At 40.3% G+C, this 27504-nt stretch overlaps 1 protein-coding gene across 2 annotated transcripts; it reads right to left on the bottom strand.

The window, feature by feature from the left end:
* Nucleotides 1-420: 420 nt before the first annotated feature.
* On the bottom strand, nucleotides 421-27128 carry mta2 (metastasis associated 1 family, member 2). 2 transcript variants are annotated; one of them, XM_017719961.2, is made up of 18 exons: nucleotides 26591-27125; nucleotides 15336-15403; nucleotides 14242-14335; nucleotides 9319-9436; nucleotides 9075-9138; nucleotides 8786-8903; nucleotides 8527-8629; nucleotides 7278-7377; nucleotides 6636-6824; nucleotides 6419-6493; nucleotides 5999-6057; nucleotides 5678-5778; nucleotides 5354-5493; nucleotides 4992-5220; nucleotides 4668-4757; nucleotides 4428-4555; nucleotides 3449-3591; nucleotides 421-2754 (listed from the first exon to the last, which is right to left on the bottom strand). In XM_017719961.2, the coding sequence occupies exons 1-18, from the start codon at nucleotides 26616-26618 to the stop codon at nucleotides 2601-2603; spliced, it is 2001 nt and encodes a 666-aa protein (XP_017575450.1). In that variant the 5' UTR covers nucleotides 26619-27125; the 3' UTR covers nucleotides 421-2600. The 2 variants fall into 2 exon arrangements, with proteins under 2 accessions (XP_017575450.1, XP_017575451.1); XM_017719962.2 differs by lacking the exon at nucleotides 3449-3591 and having other exon boundaries at nucleotides 26591-27128.
* Nucleotides 27129-27504: the final 376 nt, after the last annotated feature.

The raw sequence follows: 27504 nt of genomic DNA, 5'->3' as shown, positions 1-27504 counted from the left end.
GTAATGAGAGCGGTCTGGGGTGAGATCTGAGAGACTTGCTTGGTCAGAATTGTTGAACGTGATCAGAGGGGATAGTTACTAATGTGCTCACAGAGACTGACAGGGCGCTGTAGAACAGTACCAAAATAAAAGCTTTTCTCTTTCCAGATTTACCACTATTTTAGCATCATCGACATCACAGGGTTGGTGCAGCCTGGTTATCGGGACCCCTCGGATAGATTAGAGTGAAACACGACACAAATTCTCACCTTAAAGACGCAACTTTAAAAACAACCTGCACACTGCAGTATAAAGAAGAGCGTCCGCAGTGAAGTAACGCCGAAGTTGCTGTAACCCAAAATAAATCCGGCTCTACAGCAGACCTACATGTAGACTTGTGAATCGAATTCTAAATGCTTAACAAATTTATCAACTCGAATGGAATCGAAAAATCCGTATTTTAATACACAGTCTTAATACTATAATACAAATATTCAACACATGCCATACAGTGGCACTCGGGACAAGCAAGCTTGCCTGTGAAATTAACCTGATAAAAATCAGAGGAAAAAGGGGAAGGTGTATGACCACAAAGAAAAAAAATCTTTATTTCTTTTCTTATCAAGATGCATTAAAGGATACAGAGACATTAGAATAAAAAACAGTTGAGGGAAAAAAAAAAAAAAAATCACTGACATACAAAATTGAATCTACCTTAATGAACTGATATACCCTCCCTTCCCTTTAACCCAACCCCAAATGGAGAACTATATGGACATATTTAGCCCTCGGCTAAAGGTAGCAGCATCTCAGGCTACTATTTTCATATAAAACTGGCAACTTTTCTTGGGGGAGAGGTTAACATTTATTTTAGTCTTTAGTGCGCAGTGCACACTCATTTTAAGAAACCTTACAAAACCCCTAAAACTGGGGGGGGGCCGTGTACAAGGAAGAATGATGTGAGCCTCATTCACTGGTTGACATTTCACAATGCCATGAGCGAATGAGCAAGTCCAATTGTTTACATGTCAAAAACAGCACAAATAAAACCAATAAATGAGGATATGATTCAGTATCAAATCAGTCTATGATCTATTGGAGCAGTTAAAAAAAAAGTCCTGTCATAAACAGCATTTTTCCTTTGTCTCAATTCAGACTACAGTTACATTACCTACAATCACTACGTTGCCTTGCACGCAGCTCCATTCAGAATTTCAGGTGCTGGGTTATCAGATACATGAAAGGTTTGAGCATCTTGGCATACACGAGAGAAAGTATAACTGGCAAACCTAAATTTGTATGGCTTTATTCATTATTTTACACATACAAAAGTGTGTAGGGGGGCAGCTTTTTACTGATTGTGAGAGAAAACAACCATTTACTTTTCAAGAAGAAAAAAAGAAAAAAAAAAAAAAGAAGAAGAAGAAAAAAAAAAAAAAAAAAAAAAAAAAAAAAAAAATGTACCCTTGATCTATAAAAGCCACAGGGTTTCTCTGACCTATGCTTGCCCTTCCTTTATACCAACACCTTTTCACCTTGATCTGTTCTGGGAACGTAATTTGGAGCCATCAACATTCTGTCACCATTAGCACTGAGAAAAACCATTTCAAACAGAACCCAGCCAAGCCCCCAAACATCAGAGCAAATCAAATACATCTCCAAATCATTTCTTATCACAGACAAATGTTCTATCACATATTGCTCAACGATTACAATGTAAAAAGGGGAAACAGTGGGACCATTTAAAAAAAAAAAAAAAAAAAAAAAGTATTTCTAAACTTGAGTCCGCTGATCCATGGCATATGGAGTGGTGGGGACACCTCTGCAGTCCAGAGCTCTGCTGTCCATTTGAGCTGAATTAAGGATTCGTTAAGTGAGATGCTTCAGCTTGGATTAGACTGAAGAGAACCATTTAAACCGGTCAGGGAAAAAAAAAAAAAAAAAAAAAGACTACAGGTTTCCAAACCTGAAATTGACTACAGTACTGAGAAAAGAAGTGGGACATGTTGATCTTCCTTTTTTTTGACCAAAGAAAAGGAGAAAGATGAAAAAAAGAGACATGCCAAAACCCCTAATTCAGATCCCTTCCCTCCCCTTCTAAACCCAGCAATAAAGATACCACTCCTGAAAAATGTTAATATTTACACAAATAAAGATCGACCTGGAGGAAAAAAATAAAGTGTGCTTTATCACCATTATTTCATGTTGAGCATTATCTGATTTAAATTACACAGTTAAAAATATCTGCCATTAAAAAAGAGGAAAGGGAGGGAAAGGAGGGGGAAAAATTAAACCATAACACTGGAATAAAACACTACAAAGTCCATGCCCAAAGCCTGCTGCTGTGAGATGCGTGGGGCTTACGCTGGTCTGAGTGTCTGTATGCGTGTTTGCTGACAGAGCGAGAGTGAGAAACAGCACCAGAGAATAAGAGAGATGGACAAGCAAACAGACAGAAACGGACAGACAAAGAGAGAGATACATTGAAACAGAGTAAAACAGTGAGTTGATGTGAATGAGGGTTTGCAAAAATCAGGTTTTGGTGGGAGAAGAGACAAACATCTAAACGTGGTGGAATCTGATGTGTGATGGCAAGGGGTGTGGCCTAACAGAAAGGTGCTTTAGTCCTCCAGCACAATTGGCTCGCTGGTACTGGAGGGCAGGATGGGTACAGGAAGTGGCCGTGGAGGCAGAGGAATTTTCACCCTGACAGGGATGTTTGGTTTCCTAGCTGCCCGCCGCATCTCTGCTTGGGTCAGGTGTTTTCTCAGTGCTCTGAAGAAAAACACATGCACATTAACACAGTTACTGTACTGCACTGGATACACAACACAACTTTTAAAGTTCTAACAGAGTCAAAGACAGGATCTCATACTATCTGACTGGCTTCTGCAGAATATTTTGGGGCAACTGAAATATTCGGGGATCACACGCAAACTTGCTTGAACACCCGCATTCTCCCGTTACTAGGAGATGCAAATAAACATGGAGCAGCTTTTTTAGCCACCATTTGCGATGATACAGTAAAGAAGCAGCTGAAAAATACCCAGGTGAGGTCGTGGGTGTAAAGTTGTGATCAGTGTGGTAGTTTTTAGAGTTTTCAAAGTAAATGCACTCAACTGTGTTCGCGCCTTAAACAGCTCATTGAAAAGCTTCGCTACACATGTGAGTGCCTATTTCCCATTTTTCTTTAACTTGCTGTATTTATTTCTTTTGTGCTTTTTGTTGGGGAAGTCAATGCAGATCTGCACTACTAGGTTCAGACTCAGACTGGGGGAAAGAAAGATGAAAGTTTGAAATACTCTGACCGGTCTGAAACACAACCAGGAGGCAAAAATCTGTGACCCTCGCACGCTACTCGATTTTCTTTTCCAACTGTCGACTCACACGGCCTCAAAATCTGCAGACTACAGCAAACTAGACTGAGAATCTGGCCTACAACTGGGGTAAAACTTGCGTTGTAACACACCTGGTTTCTTTAGTAGCCACAAACACTACAGGATTGGGGGCATCTCCATGGCTGACTCTCTGACGCTTTATTACTGACTGGGAAGTTGTTCTCATGCTGGACATAAATGGCCTCCCATTGGTGGAAAAGGGGTGCCCTCCCACCTGCAGCCAACAGAAAACCAGTAAGATTGGTAAAAGGGTCAGTGGTGCAGTATGTGTAATGACGAGTTAAACAAAAAAAAAAAAAAAAAAAGAAAAAAAAAAAAGAAAGGGAGGCAGAGAGACATCCGAGTTGTTGCTACTATCATCATACTGCGTTATTATCGTTATTGTTGTTAAAGGGGAATTCCACAGATTTTTCCAAATTTCTGCATAATTCAGTCCTTAGAATTGAAAATAAATTCAGAAATGTTTTAATGCGAAACGCGCTATTTTAGAGAAAAGTACCGCTTAGAATTAGACTTGTTATAGGAACCTGGCATCTGAGGCAACTAATGCCTTTAAGAGCTGTGTCACAGAAAGCCATTATTAAATCTTTGGTGCACATTTTTACATATGCGCAGAAGAAAGAGGTACATGCAAGGCGTTGTAGGGTAAAACAGATCCCAGAGAAAACTTCAGAGTTTGGATTGAACACTATTTTTCCTTGTGGTTTCACTGCAGGTTCACAGGTTATTTTGGATATTAAATTTAAAAATGGCTATATTTGGGCTGTAGTCATCATGAACCTTTGGTCTCCACCACTGTAAAGAAATCTGAGTCAGCAAGTTTCTATACAATTCACCATTTCACATCAAACCACTCTGATCAACAGTTTACACCTCAACGATTAAATCTGGAGAAATCTTGCAAAATTGGTGGAATTCCCCCTTAAATCTACTTTCTAATTTACCATCATTATTCAACTAAAAACAGTTAAACAGTTTTTCCCTTTCTATACATTGCTAAAATTCTACCAACTGACCATTCCAATATTAGAGAGACAGAGAGAGACTCACATAACTTCCGCTATCAAAGGGCCTCTTCCCAAGCAGGGCCGGGGCGCTGCGGGGTTGGCTTGCCTGGTTGCGGTTGATAGGGGTGGGAGCACCACGGGGAGCTTTGAGTTTAAGAGGAGCCTGGACAGCTGAAGAACAGAGAGAAATAATTATACATTTACATGATCAGTTACATTACAAACCATAAAGACTCCTTCTGAATTTTGACCAGTGAAAAAGAGCTTAACGGCACTTTCTTACCAAGTTCTTTTACTATGTTGACGAGGGATGGTCGTGGAACAGGGCGGTTCTTTATAGCACTCTTTGATGCCTTAGGGAGTCTTATCATACCTGAGAGAGAAAATAAAGAATTAATTAGCATCTAACCATTAGTGCTTATTATATATAATGCCACAGTAGGATTATACAGTGCTGTTTAGATGTATATAACCTTGTATATTTCCTTCATGAATCTCCTTCATAAAGCCTGTTCTATGACATTTATAACAGCATCTTTATCGTGTCTGTGTGCAAAGTATTTTGTTCTGTTCCTGTTTGGAATGGCAGTAGCAACGGTGCACTCACACTCTGCTTTGACGGCATTGGCATTAATGGATGCGTAAGGGCGGCGGGCAGCCCGGCGAGACTGTAGAATGTCTTGGCATACACGCCGGGCGATGCGGGTCAGCTTGGTGGTCTGCAGAATAAACGTCTGCCGGTTCTTGGCCAATAGCTTTGCTCTGCCGGCGCTGCTGGTAAATGGAGACATGCCCTGCACTTCCTGACGAGTCATGTGACCACGTGGGGCTGCATCCTATTGCAGAAGTGGATGTAGTCGGGAGGTAAGTTGCAAACCAGGGTGATCTTGGACTAATATATATATATATATATATTTATTAGTATGATTAGCATGAAAATTTATTTTAGGGCGAGTTGTCGAGTTATACCGAGCCAGATCTTGTAGCTCCTTCTAACTGCGTGGGGGTCTTCAGCCCACCATACTTCTTCCAGTAAATCCAGCAAGAGGCGCAGAGTCGACACTGCATGTTGGGAGGTCCCCATGCATACCACTGAGGTGACTGGGCAGCTGGAGGAGCAAATTTTGGTGTAAAAAGGTCATGCATAACAATATCTCCTGGATTAATGAGTGCATGCCATCATGTCCTGTGTCCAATATAATGGCCAAATATCTATAGGCAACTCATGTAAAGCTGAGCTATAGGAGAAGGATGTCAAGGCAGAGTAAGCATGATTAATGTTATTGTACTCACTGTGGCAGCTCTCGCAGCACAGGCCTTTCTGAAAACCTGCGGCTCCGTTCATGCCAGGCTTGTTACCAGGAGCCATGATCTGGTTGGGATTGGGTTTGGTGCTGATTTAACAATAAAAACAAATAAATGTTTATTGTTTAATATTTAAAGAAGTAATTCATGCAATGTCAAACTACACAGTGCCCTTCAAAGGAGTGAGGTCAAAAATCTTGTTTCTGCCATGCAACTCCAGCAACCCAGACTAATGATGACAATACTTATGTTACACCCAACTTCTAAAGAACACAATACATAGTTGTTGCTTTTACAGTAAATACTCACTAGGTGGGGATGTAAACCTGTTTCAGTTTACTGTCTGCTTCTGCTGCCTTCAGTCTTTTCTGAAAATGAGAAAAAAGCATAACTTCTCAATGCACTTCTGAGAAATCTTTATTAAATAGGGCTTTTTTTTTACACCTGGCATTAACATGTGTCCTGCATGCAGACATTGTCTGTATCTATCTGTTCTGAGCTGGTCGAGCCCACATTGTGATCAGACCTGTATGTGTGTAAATGCAACACGGCAAGCTTTGCTACGTTAATGGTCTAACGAAACTGTTCCTGCCTCTCTCATTAAGCAGGTTATTTTTTTTTTAGGCATCTGTTCATCTATTCAAAAGAGGGTTTACAAACAACAGATATTTGCTGTCGGTGATGGACAGTACATGATAGGACAGAGAAGGGCAGTAGATGAAGATGTACCTGCTGGATGTAACGGTCTGTGGTCTTCCACATGTAGTAGAACTGGACCACACTAGCTAGCGACTTCCAAGGCAACTGGGAAAACAGATAATCCATGAAATGAAGTTAAGTGTTAGTCACATTATAAATGGATGGCCTTTTCCAGATCTCCAAAACACCAAATCTGCAGGATATGAACAGACTGGTGAGGCTAATGAGCAGTAGTTTATGAACTCACAAAATCTTGGCGAATGTCATTGAAGTCTTTTCCATATTTCTCCAGCGCTTCTTCGAACAGCATGGCCTCCGAGGCACTCCACTCCTCCATCTCGTCCCGGCATAGCACAGGCCCGCCCTGCGGCACCAGTGTGGACATGGCCTTGGCCAGGTCATAGCCATTCTTCTGCAGTGTGTCCATAGCATGGAACTGGGAAAAGAAAGCATATCTGCAAAATTAAATATTTTTTTCCTGTTATGATGTCACATTTGTATGCAATTTATTGTGGACCAGAGACCAAAAAAAAAGCCATTTCTAATTAAAAATGTATTTAATAATTTCTCTCCTTTCTTTTTTTGGCTTGTCTTCTGGAAAATACAGACAGAGTTAACAAGGTCTTCACTCAAGGAAGATGAAGGCCTGGATCTACTGTATTAAGATCTGCATTCCTCTGATGGTAATATGGATCATGAAATTATCTTTAGAATAGTGCAATGCAGCATCAAATACCAAGAAAGACTTACTTAGCTCTAGAAATGATACTGTATGACAGTTCCTGAATAATGAATGTTTAATTTCATACAATAAGACATGCGTCATGACATACTCCACTAAAAGAGTGACACGGTGAATATGTAAATGTATGCATGCATGTCCTCCTACCAGCGTAATGTCTCTGGATGCAGCTGCCGCGCTCATGTGCAGGCTGGGCTGGCGAATAGAGCTGCTGCAGTCTAATGCACGGGCAAATGTCCCCACAGCCCTGGAACACAGGTATCAGCATTATGACTATAATATATACCATGTACTACTACCCCCCTGCCCCCCCCCCCCCCAAAAAAAAAATCTACAACAACAATTAGCCTTACATTATTAAATTAATACTTTTTATCAAGTTGTTAAAAGGTCATTTTACATATTTACTAATATAATTTACATAACCCACCAAAACAGTAAATTATTTGAAACAATTGGATTTACATGGTGCTATGCATTATGGGCTACTGGGCTAAACAACCATGTAGTATATTACATGACCAACAGATGGCGACATTAAAGGCAATGAAAAACTGAATAATCCTAAACGGTATGTGGAACATAATGACACAATCCTACCTTGGCATACAATTTTTGGTATCAAAGGGTTTTACCAAATGAAAAGTTCTGAGAAAACATTCTTGGTTTAACCAGAAAACACAGCAGTTAAAAGGGGAACTGCAACAAAACACTGCATTTTTATTTATCAATCTGATATTGCAAATAAATGTGTCCCAAGATGTAATAAGCATTTGGCACTGCCTGGCCAATTAAAAAAACAACACAAAAAAACAACACAATATTCAAGCTTAATTCATGACATGGCTAGCACAAGCATGAAGATTGTTCTGTTAGGATTTTAATTTTTCTGTTAGAAATAAATAAACATTTAGGTGAGTCGTCTTTTAAGCCAATCATAATTTTCAGTGGAATTCCCCCTTTAACTGTTGTAGTGCAGCCAGCTGACTAACTTATTTTAGAACAAGTTACCCAGGTACATTTTCCACCAATGCAGAAACTGAACTGCAAGCTACATTGTCTATGTATACAACTTATACAACGCAATTTGAAGCAGAAGTGATTATTAGTGGGTTTTCAGTAGAAAAATCTTATCTGCTCACTGTAACAATTCCATATAAGTAATCAATAATGTCCGCTATGACGTTAATGATGGTGCATTATTACTTTGGAATGTAAAACAAAAACAGCAACATCTCATATTTCTACCCAGTGCAACATCAGTCATGCTCAGTATGTTAATAACAATTTGGTTTAGATCCAAGAATTTGTGGAGTTAGCATGAGCCCTGAGTATGGTTTCCAAGGTAACGAGAGCAAGTTGTGATCAGATGGTGAATCTGAACGCCGTGACTCACCGAGCCACCACCAGAAACTGATCTATCTGAGAGTCCTTCAGTTGGTTATCTGGGTCCCACACCTTTGTCTCCAGTTTCTCCTGTACTCGATTGTCTGATTCACCTACAATGAGACAGTAATGAGTTTCATTTTTACTCATATTTCATACAATGTTTTGGCTTAAAAACTCAACAGGAGAACGCACTCTGAATCCTGTATAGCTACGTTCTTAAGACCATCCTTTATTATAATTATTCATAATTATTTTTTGCACCTCACCTTCAGCCAATTTGTCAGGGATTTCAGCCTGGTATTTGGAGCCCACCCTGATCTCACCCTGGTCAGCCAGCAGGGTCTTCTGGACTGGGTCAAATACCAATGAGTAGAAAAAACAGTCCTGCAAAGCACAGCCCACACATAACTATTACACTGATTGCAAAGAACAACCACTGCAATATTCCCTTCATAGCATTAAATTTATGATCAGTGTTTGTCACAATGCTTATAGGATTCACTCAGTCCTCTCAGCTTTGGGTTTTGCTGTAAATCAAAGCAAATTCTGTCTTACCTCTCGCTCTAGGTAGCTTGTTAAAACATCAGTCTCATTCAGAAGTGTGACATTACACTTCCCCCTGTGGAGAAATATTAACATGAGTTATCTTAAACACATTACCTAGAAATAACCACATAAACATGGAAGGAACATTTCAACAAAACAACACCTTAAGTTATGGTGGGGGTAGATGTGCAGAATGTATGGGGTGGGTGGTGGAAAGCCACAGTGTGCATGTCTTTGTGAGAATAAAATTTACCGAATGTGTGTGGCAGGAAGAGACTCGAACTGTCGGGACAGGAACAGTTCTCTGTGTTTAAGCTGGTGTTTCTGTTGCTCCGCAATTGGTGGCTGCTTGGACTCCTCCTCAAAGTCTCCTGCAAAAACCCACACATGCATCAGTTCATGCTGCCAATGTTCTTCAAAGCAAATTAATACATTTTCTTTCTTTAAAAATTCTATTGAAACCCCCTGCCCATTCCAGTCATCAGCGAGAGGTATATAAAGTGTAGGCACTTTTTTATTATTTTTTTTTAATGAGGAATTCTCTGGAATAACAGAGCACCATCCAATATCTGTGAGATGGGTTGGAGAGGCATTTGTGAACCACACCTAATCAATCAGTATCAGACCACAATAAAACTTTCAGCCTTTTCCATAACACAAAATACATAAAACGTCGCTCAGCTCGGGTGGGACATTAGAATTTAACCAGCAAGCTAATATATACTTTTGTAACATTCAGTGTTTGTGCTATGCACTAATTTTAGGTTAAAGTAAAATTCTCAGGTTATTTTTAAATATAAAGATGCCCTAAACTCAGATTCTAAGTACGGTACAGATCCAACCATTAATATTGCAGTGTGAAATCCCAATGTGTGATGAAAGACAAGCTGATTTGTGCCAGAGAAGCAGAATGTAGCTTGTCTTTTATCACTAAAGTATGTTTTCAGAGTAGGTTGTAAATCATGAAATTTCTCAGTCTTAGAAAAACTCAAGCATGGCATTTCACATTTATCATTTTATCAATGAGTAAATTGGATATGAGGACCAAAAAAAAAAAACCCTGCTTCTCCAATTCCTAATAATCACAAGCAGATCCACTTCTGATGAACCTAACAGCCCAAACTAATTTTAGTGTTGGTTACGAAACTACTTATAGGATTTCAGTACATTTCTATAGATATACTTGCAAATATTTCTTTGGTCCAGTCTAAAATGTTCATTTGCACACAAATTCTTTTGCCATAATATCTGATCTATTACCTGAATATAAATGAACTAAAAAAAAAAAAAAAAAAAAAAAAAAAAAAAAAGATGAATGAAAAAGAGATTTTTTTTTTTTTTTTTTTTTTTTTAATTGCATGAGAACATTACTCTGGCCTCGCACATCTTTGATGATATCATGTACGCACAATTCTGGGAGCCTTCTCAGAAGATTAGAGGGTATAACTAAAGGGGGGGGGGGGGGGGGGGGGGCAAACTCCCAATTAATACTCTATTTCAGAAGAAATATTGGAGAAAGTGTTTTTAAACTAAGTCTGTGTGGACATCCATTCATATAAATGGAAACTGTGTCAAATTCTACAAAATATCTTGAGAAACAGCGTCTGCATGGCTTTATTTACTGAACTACAAGACAAATACTTCCTTCTCATTTCACAAAAAGCATGAAAATGTAGAATTTCTTCTGTCATTAAGTGGGTGGTTGTGTGAGGTGAGACCTGATGGGACTATCACAGGATCTGAGTGAACTCCACCCCTGCAATAAGCCAGAGGAAACCCTGTCACTGAGTGGGCGGGGCATCTGACCACACCCCTCTCCATTAACCCCTCCTGCCACTCCAGTGTCCCCCCCTCGGCTAGCCAGTCCCTGCCAGATTTACTGGGAAACCCTGTGCACAAACCTGAGGCGCCCATCCCCCACTGAGTAACAACCCCGCCCCCAACACTCACACACACACACACACACACACACACACACCACAAAGTCAGACTCTCAGACACACACACACACACACACACACACACACTCCTTGACAAAGACACCAGCGAGTTAGCATTAACCCTTTCTTCACCAGGCCCCGGCAGGTCCCATGAAGGCTCTTTTGTTCAGAGAGTGTGGAGTTGAGACTGCAGGCTCAGGGCCAGCAGAGGACAAGCTCACAGGAGCCCAGACAGAGTAGGAGGGTGAGGGCAGGGGAAGGGGGGTGTTGGGGAGTCTGGAGGATGAGGGGAAAGAAGAAGGGAGAAGGAGCAAGGAGGAAGCCTCAGTGGGTGGGACAGAATCGTAGGTCGTCTGTAACGGCACCGTGTTAAAACAACCATGCAGGAATGAGCCCAGTGCCGTGAGGAGCAGTACAGCAGAAAAACATAAAGGTTCAGTAGTGCAAAACTGGTGGAATCACACAGCAACGCTCTAAATCCCTTCAAGACTCAAACAGACTTTGCCCCGCTTTGGGACGATGCTCTGCCCAATTCATTTAACGGTTAGTAAATAAATATTTGGGTTTAATGCAGATTTCATTAACAATGACAGCAAATCGATGGTAAACCTACCACTGAGGCAACTCGGCACACTGTTGATGAATGTTTATTTTTTTGGCTCCAGTCTGAAATCTACAGTCTCCTATATAAGCCATGAAACTAAAACTCTGTATAAAGAGCTATTAAATCAACACAAAAACAAAACTAACCCACTAGCCTAAGTTAGTTCAGAGAGTCTTAACTCAAAAGAACACACTATTCACTCCTTCGTATTGTGTCCTTACTTTGCTTTTACACAGATTATAGTCACGAACAATAACAAACCAGTGAATAATGACCGAAATGCACTAAAAGCTGACAAAGTTTTGCCCATTTTGCCATTACGTTATTAATACATTTTACCTACTTATTTTGTCTGTTTCAAGTTATTTGCAGGCACTTTTATTAAAGCAAATAGTGAAATATGCCATGCAACCAGTGACGGAGGAGTTTAGTTATGGCAGCCATCCATATTGATATTCCTATATAACAACGCACCAACCATACATACTTAAAGTGACATTTAACAGCAGATATAATATCATGATACTTAAAACTGTCACAATACACAATATGTCTCCTGGTATTTTGTTTTTCTGGGATTTGAAAATCTGAAACAGACAAAAAGCAGCAGCAAAACATTTAAAAATGCTATCAAACCTGATTACATTACAATATACTTTTAATTCAAGTTTTACATGAAACAAGACGAGATGCGTCATTCTTTACTTATAACTCAATATCTCAACTTCTTAACAATAGTAAGATACAAACACCTACATCATTTCCAGTTAAATCTGTTATATCTGATACATGAAGAGTGACGGGTGACTATTTATCAAAACATATGGTCATATCACCCACCCCTACTGTAACTCATGAAAGGCTTGTAAGAGAATGAGCAATAAACACATAAAACAGTTTTATTCACCTGTGTTACAAGCACAGGAACCACCAATACCAACAAAGAAAACACCACATTGTCTCGGATCTAATCTGAACAACCAGACCGTCATAGTGACACTTAAGACACACACAGCCTTTCCGTCTTCTAAATGTTTGTTATGACTGTTTTAAATGTTAAATGACTGTTTTGCAATTGTAATTATGAAAAGCAAGTGACTAAATGTTAGGCACATTTTCTGATATGGCCTTACCAGTAGTGCTAACATGGCTACGGAGTGGGAAGACTGCTCTTTTGGCGCGTCCCCTAAAGATATGAGCAAACCGCTTTGGCTCAGTAATTTTCAGACAAAAACATTTTTGTTTTTCCCGTTCCTCAGTGTCTGCACTGTGTACACATTTCATCAAGTCACTGAACAATAAACTGGAACACAATCAAGTACATGGATTCTGGAAAAGTTATTTTCAGTTCAGTTATAGACGCCAAATGTTAAACAGCAGTCACGCTTACTACATATTAAGCTAATGCCAGTTCATGAGCTGTAGCTCTGAAAAGGTACTGATACTCTTCTGGCCATGTACAGACCTTTGAGGTGCAAGTTATTTTGTAAATGCTGACATGTTTGACACTTTTCTTCTGAACATGTTTGGGTTCTCTATATTGCTAAGAAGAGAAGGCACAATACTACTCTTTCTTTTCCGATACTAATGCTGAAAAGAAAAAGATCACACATTTTTATCTGTATTGGTACCGGTATCGGTAGATGCTGTACATGGCATCAATTTCATCTTTGAAAAAGCACATTTTAAAATGAGCATCTAAAAGCAGACCATCATGCTCAAATTAGTCGAACATCCCATTACCCCACAAGACGAGACACAACGCCAACAACATCACATTACATAATGTGAGTGTGTGCCATTTGTTGCAGGACTGAATCAGATTCATACCCAACATTGCATCTCTAGTACAAAGCTGTTACACAGCTAAAATGCTAACACCACATGTTGCCGAAAAGCTAATGCACCTGCACATCTAACCGACACTGTGTGAAGGTAAGGCTACTACTATAGTAACATACTCCTTTAACACCATTACATAGCAGCATCAGCTATGCAAACTGAAGCCTACTGTGCCCAAATTAAGACACTTGACAAAGCTGGCTGTTTTGTGCAGGGCACTAATTGCAGGGTTGCCAGTCTATTAACGTCAATGTAGTGCCCAGGAATAGGAATAGTGGGCATCTGTCTAGCATGTGTGCAGCAATATCCATATTTATTGCATTTTTATCGCCACTACAGAGAAACAGGTTAGACACAAGAGTCCTTAGAAATATGAACAACTAAGAGCACAAGCCACGTCACACAGGGCAATACCTAATTACAAAAATCTTAACTGATGCAGCGCATACAAAACCCTGCATCACAGACAAGTATCAACAGTTTTACACATGAACAGCAATATTTGTTAATCACTGGAATTCGAGCATCTTGATGGACGTTGACACAGCCTGTTAAAATCACACAAGTTTGTGGTCTGCTGTGACAAACTTAAGAAAACTGTGTATATTCTATTGCAATTTGGCTTTTCTACTGAGGTTAGGTGAAGTTACTGCCAGATGCCTAGAGAGAGAATTTGTTTTCCTTTGAAGGAAAAAAAAAAAAAAAAAAAAAGAAAAAAAAAAAGATGTGAATAACCAGAGCCTAATTTCTACTGTGAAAAATAAATATATGGAAATGTTGCAGTACTCACTGGCATTGCTGTCTGCAAGCGTGTTTAGATTGCCAGATATATCTCTCCTCCTGAAGAGACACACCACTTTGGCTTCTACGTTTCCATTGGCCGTCTGCAGAAGACAACGGACAAGTGAGCCAAACAGGTAATTACAACAAAGACCTTACCATGCTTTACAAAGGAAACAGACTTTTTACACTCCAGGCTTAAATCAGCCTCAATTACACCATTCTCTATTCAGCCATTAGAATTTGCAAAACATACGACAATTAGGCATAATTATAAAAGCTTAAACAATGTTTAATTGATTTCCATTCAGGTTCAATTCTCTCCCTTTATAAATGTGATTATTATAATGTTACAATTCAGTAAGTAATAATGAACAGGCCGTTCTAATAACATACAGTATATGCAAAAGTCTAGGTGCCCTTGGTCAAATGACATGTTTTAAACTTATAAAATCAAGAAAACAAGACGAGATTCTCTACAGAGAACACACTTCTGTACAGTGTAATGTTTATTACTGATTATTTGTTGAAAAAAGAGGGAAAAAAAGTGGCCTGTGCAAAAGGTGTGGCACAAGAAAGTAAAGAACACTAGTGTGCACTCTCATGCTTACTTCATCTGATTTCTTATGCTGTTCTCCAAAGCAGTGTGAGAGGGTTACATAAATACATTTTAATCCCTGCTCTGAAAGACAGTCTAATGTCATTCTCTACATTATATAAGAGCCTCCAAAGGCAGGATCTGCAACTCCAACATCACACACTGTTTAGCTCTGTTTCTAACGTCTATACACCAAACCTGAACTTGAGAAGATGAAGATCCAACACATTTAAGAGTGTGAGAAGAGGGTGCTCACGAGAAGATCTTTCCATTAAAACACGGGTGCTCCAGTCCTGGAGGGCCAGTGTGCAGCACATTTTGATGATATACCTGCTCAAACACACTTGTTTCTCTGAACTGCATGGTTTAGAGAGTGTGTGAGTAGAGCACCTGCCAAACTGTGCTCAACACCAGCCTCTGGATTAAAACATTCAGAACCATCCACTAAACAGTGGCACAGCCCAGCTAGTGTCAGTACACACATATTATGGTTCCATCAAACCCACCTTGTTTAGTTCTTCTATTCTGCGGATCAGGTAGGGGTTGCTGGACGAGTTCTCAAAATACACATAATCTGCAGAAAGAGGAGGGGGGGTGGGGGGGGGGGGGGGGGGAGAGAGAAAGAAGTTACATAAAAACAGCATTTTGACCACAAAACTCACTGTAAACTTTGAGCATGTTCTGACGATCCTTCAATTCTACAGACTACTTTAAGGTTTAAACCAGTTTTTGAGGTAATTTTTAGATTTCACATGTCAGGTAAATTTTAAGAATAACTAAGAATTATAATTTAGATAAATGTAATTATTAAAAAACAACAATGACAAACAAACAAAAATAATCAAAACAAATAAAAATACAGTATTTGCATTACCAAAGTTGATTACAGATTAGGTTAACAGCCTTGCAGTTGCACATTTTGCCAGATTCTGGACACAGGTTTTTGTTCGAACTTCACTTCTGAGCTCCAACCACTGAAGTACTACGATGACTTGATACTTTTTTCCCCATTTCAACTCTCGATCCTATCCATTTGCCCACTCGAACATTACGACGCAGCCTACTGATTACTCAACCCAAACCTTATCTTACACAGAAGTGGACTGCTCTGTTTGGAAAGCAGTGCTACATCTTACTCAGACACAAGATCCACAACATGAAGGTCTGTGACAATTATTCCATAAGGGGCTGATCAGAAGTATTTGACTTAAGCGCAAATATTTCAACTGATTATGATTTTAACTGACTGGCGCAATAAACACCTTTAGAGGGCAGCGGTCTGTAATGTCTGTTCAGTTGAGTGCCAGTTGTATCTGCTGGGACTTGAGTGTCAACAGCTAAAAGCTAAAAAGCAAGAGCAGACAATTTCACTACTTTAGACTTGCACTTTAATGGCTACATACCACAAACCAAAGAAGCCAATTCAATTTTTAATCCCAAGCATTTACATAGAAAATCATTAATATCTCATGATTGTGACAGGTCTACTAGCATTGCAACATGGTCAAAATCAGTTCAAGTCATTTAAACTTTAAAGCCTTAAAAGGAACACCGATTACTGCATTTTTCATCCTACTCTTTATCTGCCACACATCACATCAGAAATATGGCTAAATTATTGTTGGTTCACAATACGCTATAGATTTGTGGGGTAATGATGCATAAAATTCAATACGATATGACGACTTGACATCATGCATTGTTTGACAGTAAAAATTAGTAAATGAATGTGTTCATATATTAACGCTAATTAAGAGATCATTTAATTGCTTTATGAAAAGTCCAGTCAATTTAGTGTGGGTGCTCCCATAACATGAGGCTTTTGCCTCCCTACCCACTTTATTGAGAAAGGATGTACCCACATACCTAGTTTTGATCACTGACTGCAGTTTCATGAAATATATAAATAACAGATAATGAATATGAAATTGTCTAAACAGACTGAGAGCTGCATGTGTCATTTCTGCAAGTGTTTTAAATATCAATGCATAGTTTTAAATTTAATTGATCTTACAGGTAGGATCAGGTATGGATTCAGAACTTAATTCCTGATACATATTGAACCCGTCACACTTTTACCATGAAGGAGTCAGATAGAAAAAAGGTGAACCTTTAATCAGAAACAACATTGCATGAATGGTATTTTTTCCATTATGCCTTTAAAAAAAATCATCTGTTACACTAATGCTTGTCTTCCCAGTGCAATTATTAAGACAACATTCTAGAAAAATGAAGTATTACAGATGCTTAAAGGAACATGAGGATACCGCCTTAAATACAGTATTCATGCATTGTTTTTTCAACTTATACTCAGTATAAGAAGGTTAATCCAACTGACAAACACACAACGGGTACAGAACTTATGTAACGCCCTCATCAGCATAGTAATCAAGGGGAATAAGATCTTAGGTTAATCAATAATGAGAGAATCTATGATCAAGTGCAGCCAAAAACACAACGCATGAACAATATTCTTCTGTTTCTCAGCCAGTTAGTAAGGAGAAGAATTTTGATAATGATCTTGGTCTTCAAACAGCTTTCTTGTTTTCATTCAGCCATGTTGTTAGCCCCTTCCCACAGGGACAAATTAAAATGGAGGTCTCTTCAGGTTCATGTGCTTTATCACGGTGACTGGCAGCGAGAAAAGACAGGGCCACAGATCAATACTTACCCCTCAAAGAGAACATGCACTAGCTGTAGAGAATAAGGCCCAGCTGATTTGTAGATCTTGTGAGGTCAATACGGATTTAAAAAAAAAAAAAAAAAAAAAAAAAAAAACCCACACCCACACCCCCCCACCCCACACACACACAATAATCTGATAATTTAATACTCAGATTTTAGATTTTAACTTCATGTTGCTGTTGTTTTAGTTAAATGATGCTTAACTGACATATGATTGTCAGCTCTTCTTCGTCACCTTTGTTAAACAGCCGAAACTCACAAATGATGCAAAACATGAACAGTGGGGAGAATCAGAATTTCTTTGATTTGGTTTCTGTAAATTCTCTTATAATTCCTATTTTTCATCAGTAGCAGGGGGCTAGAACAACGGTTAGGGCTGGTATCCAGCACAGTTGGTGATTTCCCTATTCAAACACACCCACTAAACCTCGTAATGCACACTGGAGCTGGATCAGGTGTGTCTGAGCAGGTAAATCACCAAACGGTGCTTAACAGCAGTCCTAAAGGATTAAAGCAGAAAACACTTGCTTAAAGCTTCAAAAAAGGCTGCTAATTATTTAATTTTTTTGCTGACACCAATAAATAGCGATGCCCTGAGATTAAAGATTTTTCCAAAACTAATATGTAGTAACACACTGAGCCAAAAAAAAAAAAAAAAAAAAATTCACATAAAGCAAACTTACTAAAATTATAATTACTTTTATAATGCCTGCAAAACTCACCATCCTCATCAATAAAGATTGTCAAATGAAATTAATTTCACAACATTTTTATATTTATTTACCATATATTTTACACTTTAGCATTACACTTCGTGGGTTTTTGTCATTTTCAAACCTTGACGCTACAAATGAGCAGGGACTTTCCTTTATGCCTGTTTTTTTTATTGCTAGATTCTGTATGTCAAGCAGATGTTGTGTTTTCAAGTAGTACTGAAGACGTTTGTGGTTGTTATAGCCCTTCTTGATATTTGGCATGTACAGATTATATACTGATATATATACAGATTATATCTTGGTAAAAGTCCTGATGTTCTAAGTCAGTTTCTCATGTCTTGACTGTCTTCACAGTGGTGCTCACTGTGCATTATCATGCAGGGTTTTTAACAATCTTTGAATTTTTTCAATGATTGTTTTACTGCAAATATTGCACACATCTATCCCTACTTAAAACAATAAATAACTTCAAAAGATACATTCAGAATGTATCTTCATAACATTAAAAACATTTTTAATGAATCTCTTTGGTTTAAATGCAACATCAAGATAATATGATAAACCCAATATTGCCAATACTGACATATTAGCAGACTAATACATACATCAGGCTTTAGTGAAGAAGATTTCTATGGCATTTTATACTGCAGTAATAACTCGTGCATAAACTTCATTGCTTTAAGATGGTTTAGGACTAGAAAGTACTCTTAAGTTAGGTGGGAAGCTCTATTGGACTGTGTTAAAGTGACAGTCCTTCAGAGTTAATTCATGCAGCATCCACTCAGTTTTGCCTTCAATGCTGAAGCTCCTACATGCTCCATACCCATGAAATAGGGAAACAGGAAGTGATCTACAGTGTCACTCCAACCACTAGAGTTCTGTAGTCTTAAGAGAGATTTATTAAAATTGTGTGTGTGTATATATATATATATATATATATATATATATATATATATATATATATATACACACACACACACACACACACACACACACACACACACACACACACACACACACACACGCATTCACGTCTAAGGGTAGGGTTGTCCCAACTGTTGTTGAGATGGAGGGGTAGGGTGAAGTATTAGGGCTATTTGTCCCTTCAAATGAAGATTTTTCAGAGGCTGCACTACAAACGGAGGGTTATGAGAAAATTCCTGGAATGCTATGCAAATCGTGGGCAAGATGGCTGCACAAGCGGCCATAGAGACACATAAATGTAAGTATTTCTCTGTTAAAAAGCCGCCGTTTTGTAAGAGAACCACTGTAATAGTGCTTTATGGTCATTTCCTTCATAACACGCATTTAAAAAAAAAAAAAAAAAAAAAAACACAACAAAAAAAAAACACCGCTAGTAATACGCTGATGTCTCGGTCGCTACCGGGTCAATTTTCCTGTTCCACCTTAAATAGTGCAGCAGTTACATTCTGGTATGTGAGGTTGCTGCACCATTTAAGGTGGAAAGGGAAATCAATCATTAAGCTGGCGATTAGAAAACTAAGTTCAGCTTCATATCACCGAAGAATTCTTGGTGGCGATAGATAACGGTCATCCCCTTCTTTGAAGGCGTATGATGCCATAAATGTATTTAAGCAGTGAGGAGCTGAACTTTCCCCTCCTCTGCTGTCGCTGCAGACTGGCAGGTTCGCCTACAGAGCAGCACTAGTAGCTGTTAATGAAGTGATGAAGTTTTTTGTTTGTGCTCTTTTTTATTCTGTGACTCGTTTGATTGATTGATGCGTAAAACTGAAGTTGTGAATGAATCGTGAGCGCTCGTGCTTTTCAATCTCCTTCGGATAAACGGCAAATGTCAGTGAGATATAGCTTTATTGCTACAAAGCAGGAAAACACGTCCTAATGATTTTTTCAGGCTATTTTAAATATGATTCACCTGTCCTGTCACGTGACACACAAGTAAGATCACCACAGCTGGAGGCGACATATTGGAAATGGCTGGAAAACCTCAGAATATAGCAGAGAAACATTGGTAGGTTTTTGTGTTGGATGAATAACAGGGGTTGCCTCTTCAGAGGAACAAATGAAGTCGACAGAAATACATTTTCAGTTTCTGATCCTAGTTAACATCAGCTAGAAGAGCGAGCATAATTAGCAAAAAAGCCATGCTGCATCTGCCTTCTCAGTCATGAGCTTAATAACACATCCTTGGCAACCCGCTGACGTCCAGGCACTTGTGATCTGGAGCAGCAAAGTTTGACATCACATGCTTACAAAAACTGTTGTACTTCACCAAATTGTTGACCTGTACATTTACTCGGTCTTCTTAGAAGAAATGTAAGAAATGCCCACATTTTGATGTCAGTATTAAAGTGCTGGCAGTCTGAGTGATTAACAGAGCCATGTGGGCCACTTGGAACTAACCGACTTAGACTAATCCAACCACTGTCTAAGAACAAGCACCAGCTACAGCCTACTGGCGATCAGCTTCACATAATCAGCGAAAATTTGTGCTTGTATGCATGAAACGAAATGACACTCTGTAGCATGACATGTAATGACCTCAGCACAAACATGACTCACAGCACGGCAGGAAAAGCTGAGCTGGTTTTAACTTTATTTAAATTACAGGCGGAAGCCATGCAGCACTGACCAATCAGGCAAAAGCAACTTTCCATTGTCTGTGCACAACAAGTATGTTCCTATGCAGATCTGCCTGGACGACATTTAAGTTATTAACTGCTGTGTCTTGGTTACCAATTTTGTACAATCCAACACTGAATGAATATCAAAGTAAATGAAACACCTCAAAGCAGATTATATCTGACACTGTCAGTGTTCATGATGCATCAAAAAGACATGGTGCACAATTACGGCAGGCTGATAAAGATCTATTTTGTTGGTTGACATCTGTTGCCAGCTAATATACTGAAATATACTGAGCTCTTTAAATTCCCGAGAGCAGCTTAGTTGAGAAGTTATTTGAAATCTATTTAGAATCCACAGTGAATGACCGGTTTGACTGTCCTACGTTGCAGACAGACATGCCCCTCATGCGGCACTGGCAAAGGAAGCAGAGGGACAGTTGTGTGCTGCTTGCAGTGGACATGTACCATAAGAGGTTTGCGCCTTGTTGCTCAAATTGACTAAATCCCAACAATTCCACCTGTATTACAACTGGTTCCGCTCTCCAGGTTGGAAAGAAGGAATAAAGGCTGGAATGCCTAGTCCCTCTCCCCTGTACATCAGCAGGACTGGTGGTAAACTGTGAGCACCTGCCTGAGGTCTGGACTGCAACCGCTGCTGAAAAAATAATTCTAGAGAAAACACGGTACTACACGATTTGACGATGCCATATGATTGCAAACAACCACACAGGGCAGATAACTGTGTTGAGGGTGAGGGAAAGCTTAGCTCCCAACTGCATTAAAGGGTGTTGACTTTATTGCAAACAATCTTTTCCAGGATCTCGATGATAAATCTCCAAAAACTACACAGATATCGGTACTGTGATTGCTGTATCGATGTGTGTGAATTTACATGGCACACAAATGAGTGAGTGAAACAATACATTCAAGTCTAAGAGCAAGACACTGCACAGCATCCACTGTGTGGTAACCGCGCTCCAAGTCAGCTCTTTATTATAACTGTTATAAAAATACTGCATTGCAGAAAAACACTTCACTCAGGTCCTTTCTGCATGTCACAGCGTGCATGACTTTTGTCAGCTGTGTCCTCAAGTTCATTTTACTTTCACAGACGTGGTTTAGTTCGCAGATGTAGTGAGTTAGCTGTTATTAGCAGCATTTTGGTTGCACATCGTAAAGCTGCTTTGTGTTGCAGTGCTGTTAAACGCTAAACGGATGAAGTTACTGCGATGTGTGATTTGTGGCACGTGTTTGTGAACATATCGTTGTTCATTGGTAGTTTTACAGTCACAGGCTCCCACACACATGCATATTCGCCCAAATACTAATACTACTCACCAAAATACCCAGCACTACAGAACATGAATAATAATTAAAAAAAAAAAAAAAACACTGACACCCATGCTGACCAAAACCAACAGCGGGCAACAGAACCCACTGAAAATGAAACCCCCAAATCTTAAGCTCAGCAAAAAAACCTAAATGTGGTCACCTTAATGGGACGTCTGACGGGCTCCTTACAACATGCAAAGCAAAAAGAGAAAAGTACAAACACACTGTGACTGAAGAGGTTCAAAGTCTGGCTGTACTTTTCAAATTAGACGCTAATGAACCCTAAACTGGAAACTGACAAGGCTAATAATCCAAAAATAATCAAACATCAAAAATCATAATGAAACATACTAGTCTGTAGAATAGCTATTTACTGTCAGCTATTTACAGCTTAAATAACAGATAATATATGTTATATAAAAGGCTCTCACGCAAATAAGCTCTCAAGAAAATCCTTTTCTATCTAAGTGAAGAACACAACAACAATAAGAAAATCTCATTTATTCCACTAACTTTTCAAAAGGCTATTTCATTGACATCTTTACCTTATACAGACCTCAAATAAACAAAAACACCAGAGAACCAGATTACTTCGAGTTCAGGAATACACAGCAAATTGTGCAGTCAAAAATTCTACGAGTCTGACCTCAGCACATCACTGAAAATAATCACACAATCCTACAAATTTTTAGGCGACAAAAATCCTCAAACGGTTAAACTGATATAAACCAACCATGTTAAGTCAGATTCTTGTATAGTCTCATAACTACCTCACCCAACTCAAGTAGTTTAACTGTGTGTGTATTTAACAGGGATGTGCATGTGTACTTGGTTGACCGTTCGAGGTGCCTGTATTTGAACAATAAAATCACTTTTTGGTCTTTGTTATATTTCATCAAGGGAAGACAGAAAATAAGTAGGCCAACAGTTCAAGGAAACAGATTTTATGTTTTAACATGACTGGAAAATACGACAGTTTTGAGAGTAAATATATATTTTGCTACCACCTCACAGGGGTGCCTGCCCGCCGGCTTTTCCGACCAACTACACCAACTACTAATGTTACATAGATCCAGAAACAGTGAAAATACATTTCTCTGACAAAGTAACATGTTGGCACATCATCGACAGGAAAAAAACACCTCGTGTAGAAGATGAAGAATCTCCATCAGCAGCCAATAATGTACTGGTTAGTGTTACATCATTAGCTCATCTGAAGAGGCAGCTTCTGTTACTTATAAGATTTCAGCTATTTTTTGAATAACAACACATGCTTTCTAATTTAAACCTTCAGCGCTGGTTATCTAAAATATAAGCCTAAAGCTGTATGCCAAGTTTGGCTACAGTCAGTTTTTCCCTCCCTTTTGTCTTTCCTGCGGTTAAACGGATATCTGTTCTTTAACTCAGAGACACCTGAGTATCAAAATTAGTCAGAATGCGCATCCCTAGTATTTAACAGTGAACAGACAATATGCCCAGGATGCAGGCAGCAGACTGCACTTCCAGCAGGCCTCCACCATTTGGAGCTGTGAACCACATTCACAGCCAAGAGGCCATGATCATGGAAGAGAATGAGCCGGACTCGGAGCAGAAGGTCAATCTCAAAAACACCAAGGCATCATAATCCATGCCATATGAAACTGAGCTGCTGTTACTAACGTAGTATTTGTTTAGGTCAATGGAAAGGCTGGGCATCATTCACATTTTTGATGGGTGTGTTATGGAAAACATCATAATGAAAATGTCTTTAAATATTACATGTCATGCTACTTCGACACACAGACAATGCACTAGTAGTGCCAGAGTTGAAAACATCTATTTAAAACCAGTCAACATTTCACACTTTGTACTGCACTAAAACCCATTAAATAGGACTCATCTTGTTAAAGAAACATGCAGTTGGCCACTGTTCTTTGTAAGTAGTGATGATATCCACCATTTGTTCTGAAAAGCATACCGTGCATTGTGATAAAAATGATCAAGATAGCAATAAAATATCATCTTGCCCAACTTTAAAGGTACCAATAAAAAAGCAGTACCTTGTCTTTGATAATGACGGCTAAACAACACTTCTCAATACCTCTTTTTTCTACACAAATTAAAATCTATTTAAACACAGTCTCCATATCTATAGTGATACAGAGATTGTTACATGATCCGTACTCTGTTCTTGAAAGGTTCTTTAAAAAAAAACCAAACAAAAAAAAAAAACGTAAAAGTGCCTGAAACCATGTAGCAGAGCTGTTCTGATGTTAATAACATGCTCATTAGTCAGATTATGCTGACAGGAACACTGATGATTAGACTACTTAGGTACTGAAACCAGTTCCATAAACATACTGCATTTCAATGCATAACTCTGGTCAATGAGGCAGCACAAGAGGGACGCAGAGGAAAAACAAGTAGTTACACTGAAATAAAGCACATTGTCTGAAAAGAACAGCCTGACGAATGAGAGGAAACAGAGACTGGGATCCAAGTAAACAGTGACTGAATCTGAGACTGATGTGGAGGCACACTTCATAGGAAACAGTCTCTTCACATGAATGAACAGCCTGTTGGTTCACTCAGTCAACTACAGTTCACTGAAAGACTCGAACACATCCATTCATGGAAACAGTGCTCATGACTATTTCACTTGATCAGCAATGTTACATGATTTGCGAGCAGTGCAACAAACACGTTTTCAGCCTGGCTGCGATTTTCAATAACTTGTGCCGTCTTGAGTCTACAGAGCTCTAATGTCATACAGTATACAGGCGATGGACTCAAAGCAGCAGTTTCTTGTACAAAATGGTGTTCTTATAAAACCCCTTCCCCTCACACAAAATGCCCCCAGACGCCTAGTTTTGATCACGGTGTATTCTTTAGGAAGGATGGCAAGACCCTCAGTGGAGACTGAGGGGCGTATCGGCGATACTGTGGTGAGGGTTCTTTGTTTTGACATTCAGTACTAAACTGAAAACAGCCACATCCTTACAGTCGACATCCAGTATAAAAGGTGAGACTTAATGTACTCATTAAAAAGACCCACAGACAGAGACAGCGAGAGAGAAAGAGACAGAGAGAGAGAGACAGAGAGACAGAGAGAGAGACAGAGAGAGAGAGAGACAGAGAGAGAGACAGAGAGAGAGAGGTGTTGTGTGGTTAATGATCCACATTAACGGAAGGCGGATGGAGTCGATGGTTGTGAACAGGCTGGTAAGCGGCGATGCGAGTCGATTAATTAAAAAAGAAGAGCCAGCGTCTTGATCGCCTCGCTGACTGACCTATTTACAGTCGCTCTTACGGCTCCGTCTACACATCAGCACGACAGCGCGGACGGAGCGCGCAGTGATCAGTGCAGGCGCATCAGGCTTTAAACAGATGCCGTATTATAAGCGCTGCCTGTGACCCGCTTTGTTAGGGTCGCCAGGAAATCAGCAAGTGACGCGTGCGTATGTATGCTAGCTACAGTGTGTGAGCAGGTGTGGGGTCCCATTCACGCGAGGGGGAGAGATTTTGCGGGCTGCCAGCATCACTTTTACTAACGCTGGCGAACTACCGGCTTTACAGCGGGGAAAGCAGCATGAGCAGGGAGCCGCGTTAAAAGCTGTCCCATCGCGTAGAGCTCGGCCAGCAGGCAGCTGCTCGGAGCTCAGGCTGTGCTCAGGTTGTCCTTAATTCGCTACGGCGAAGTTCAGCAGCAACTCACGGTGTTGGTTAACTAACTAACAAAGCGCTAAGCAGTAAAAACCGACAGGCTTGCAGCATCTACACTAGCGGGTGACAGACAGGCGGCTGCGAAGAGCCGTCAGCGCTGCGCTGCTCCTCTCCTGCGCGTTTGAGCTGGATACGCGAGCGAGACCGTAAAGACGGAGTCGGTAATTATCGGGCTCAGCCCGTTAGATGCCAACATGCATGAAACTCGGGGCTTTTCCAGGCGATAGTGTTTAATTCAGTCCCAAGCATTAGTTATGAATTTAGTGGTTTACGTGGCCCACAGGCTGTTTTTTTTGGCAGAAACTCCGATCTCACTCACTAAAAAGTGAGTGACAACTCTACAAAGTAAACAGAGAGAAAGTGACGGTTACTTAAGAGCCACGGCGCGCCGGCTAGTCAGAATAACCATAACAATCCTCCCGTAGCGAACATTTCCCCAACTTTAGTTCACAACTTCCACTCTCTTCCCCGGGTAGCGCTCTGTTAGCTTCTGCGAATCGTTAGCTCGTTTGCTAACTAAGCCGGCCATTGTAAAGAAGGCGGAAATAAAAAAAACGCCACCAAATGAGAAAAGGCGCTAGCGTGCTAGTTAGCATTTAGGCTAACGAGGCGACTAGCTGACTATTAATCAGCTCGCTAGCCGCAGCGGCTAATGTTAGCAGGCTGGCTAAAGAAAGCGCAGAATTACGGCGTTAAACAAAAAGAAGGAAACACTCTCACCTCCTACTCGGTACATGTTGGCCGCCATTCTCTCACTCCACTCGGCGAACACAAGCCCGGGGTTCCCCTCTTCGGCGGATAACAATCAAACGCGCAGCGGCTGGTAGTTTATTATTCCTGCATGTATCGGCGGCGGACTCGGCGGCTGCTGTGGCGGAACAAAGCCGGGGAGCCGGCACGGTGAGAGCCCGAGCGGCGGCGGCGGTGGGAGAAAAGTTCAAACTTTCCGTTACGGCGAGTCCCCGCAGGTTTAAAACGCGCTGCTTTTGTTCCAATCCGGTAGTTAACGATGCAGTCCGTCCCTCCACAACTCCCACCGACCGACCGACCGACCGGCCACACACTCAGCCTCGCAGGCAGGCACCCACAGTCATCGGCTAGCCAGCCTGTCTTCTCTCTCTCTCTCTCTCTCTCTCTCGCTCTCTCTCTCTATCTCTCTCACTCACTCCACTCTTCCTCCCATCCTCCGCTCTCCCAGCTTCATCATCCTCTTCTTCACCTCCGCTCCGCTCACCCCTCCTCCCCCCCTTTTTTCTTAAACGTCATCTTCGGGAGCTCGCAACGTCACTTGGAACTCGGCGCGATCTCGAGATCCGCCGAACTCGGAGACGAAACAGAGCAGACGGAGATCCGCCGCCGCGGCGCGGCGCGTGTTTATTATCACTGTCATTATGTGCTCCGATGTTTATACGCGCAGCAGAAGTGGGCTCGGGGGTGAGTGCTCATTACCTGCGACTGTCTGAATACGGTCAGCAGATTAGGACTCAGTCATCGAGTTCTTAAGTTTTGGAAAATTCACAAAGGATCTTGTAGTAAACATCATTTAGTTTTGTGGACTCAAGCCTAAGTTATTTGGGCAGGGCTGTATGGATCTCTTTAGTGCCATTCATTGTAGAGAAGAGGGACGACACGCG

This window comes from Pygocentrus nattereri, chromosome 2 (assembly GCF_015220715.1).
Source record: "Pygocentrus nattereri isolate fPygNat1 chromosome 2, fPygNat1.pri, whole genome shotgun sequence".
Classification (NCBI taxonomy): Eukaryota; Metazoa; Chordata; class Actinopteri; order Characiformes; family Serrasalmidae; genus Pygocentrus; species Pygocentrus nattereri.
This window is presented reverse-complemented; position numbering and strand designations above follow the sequence as displayed.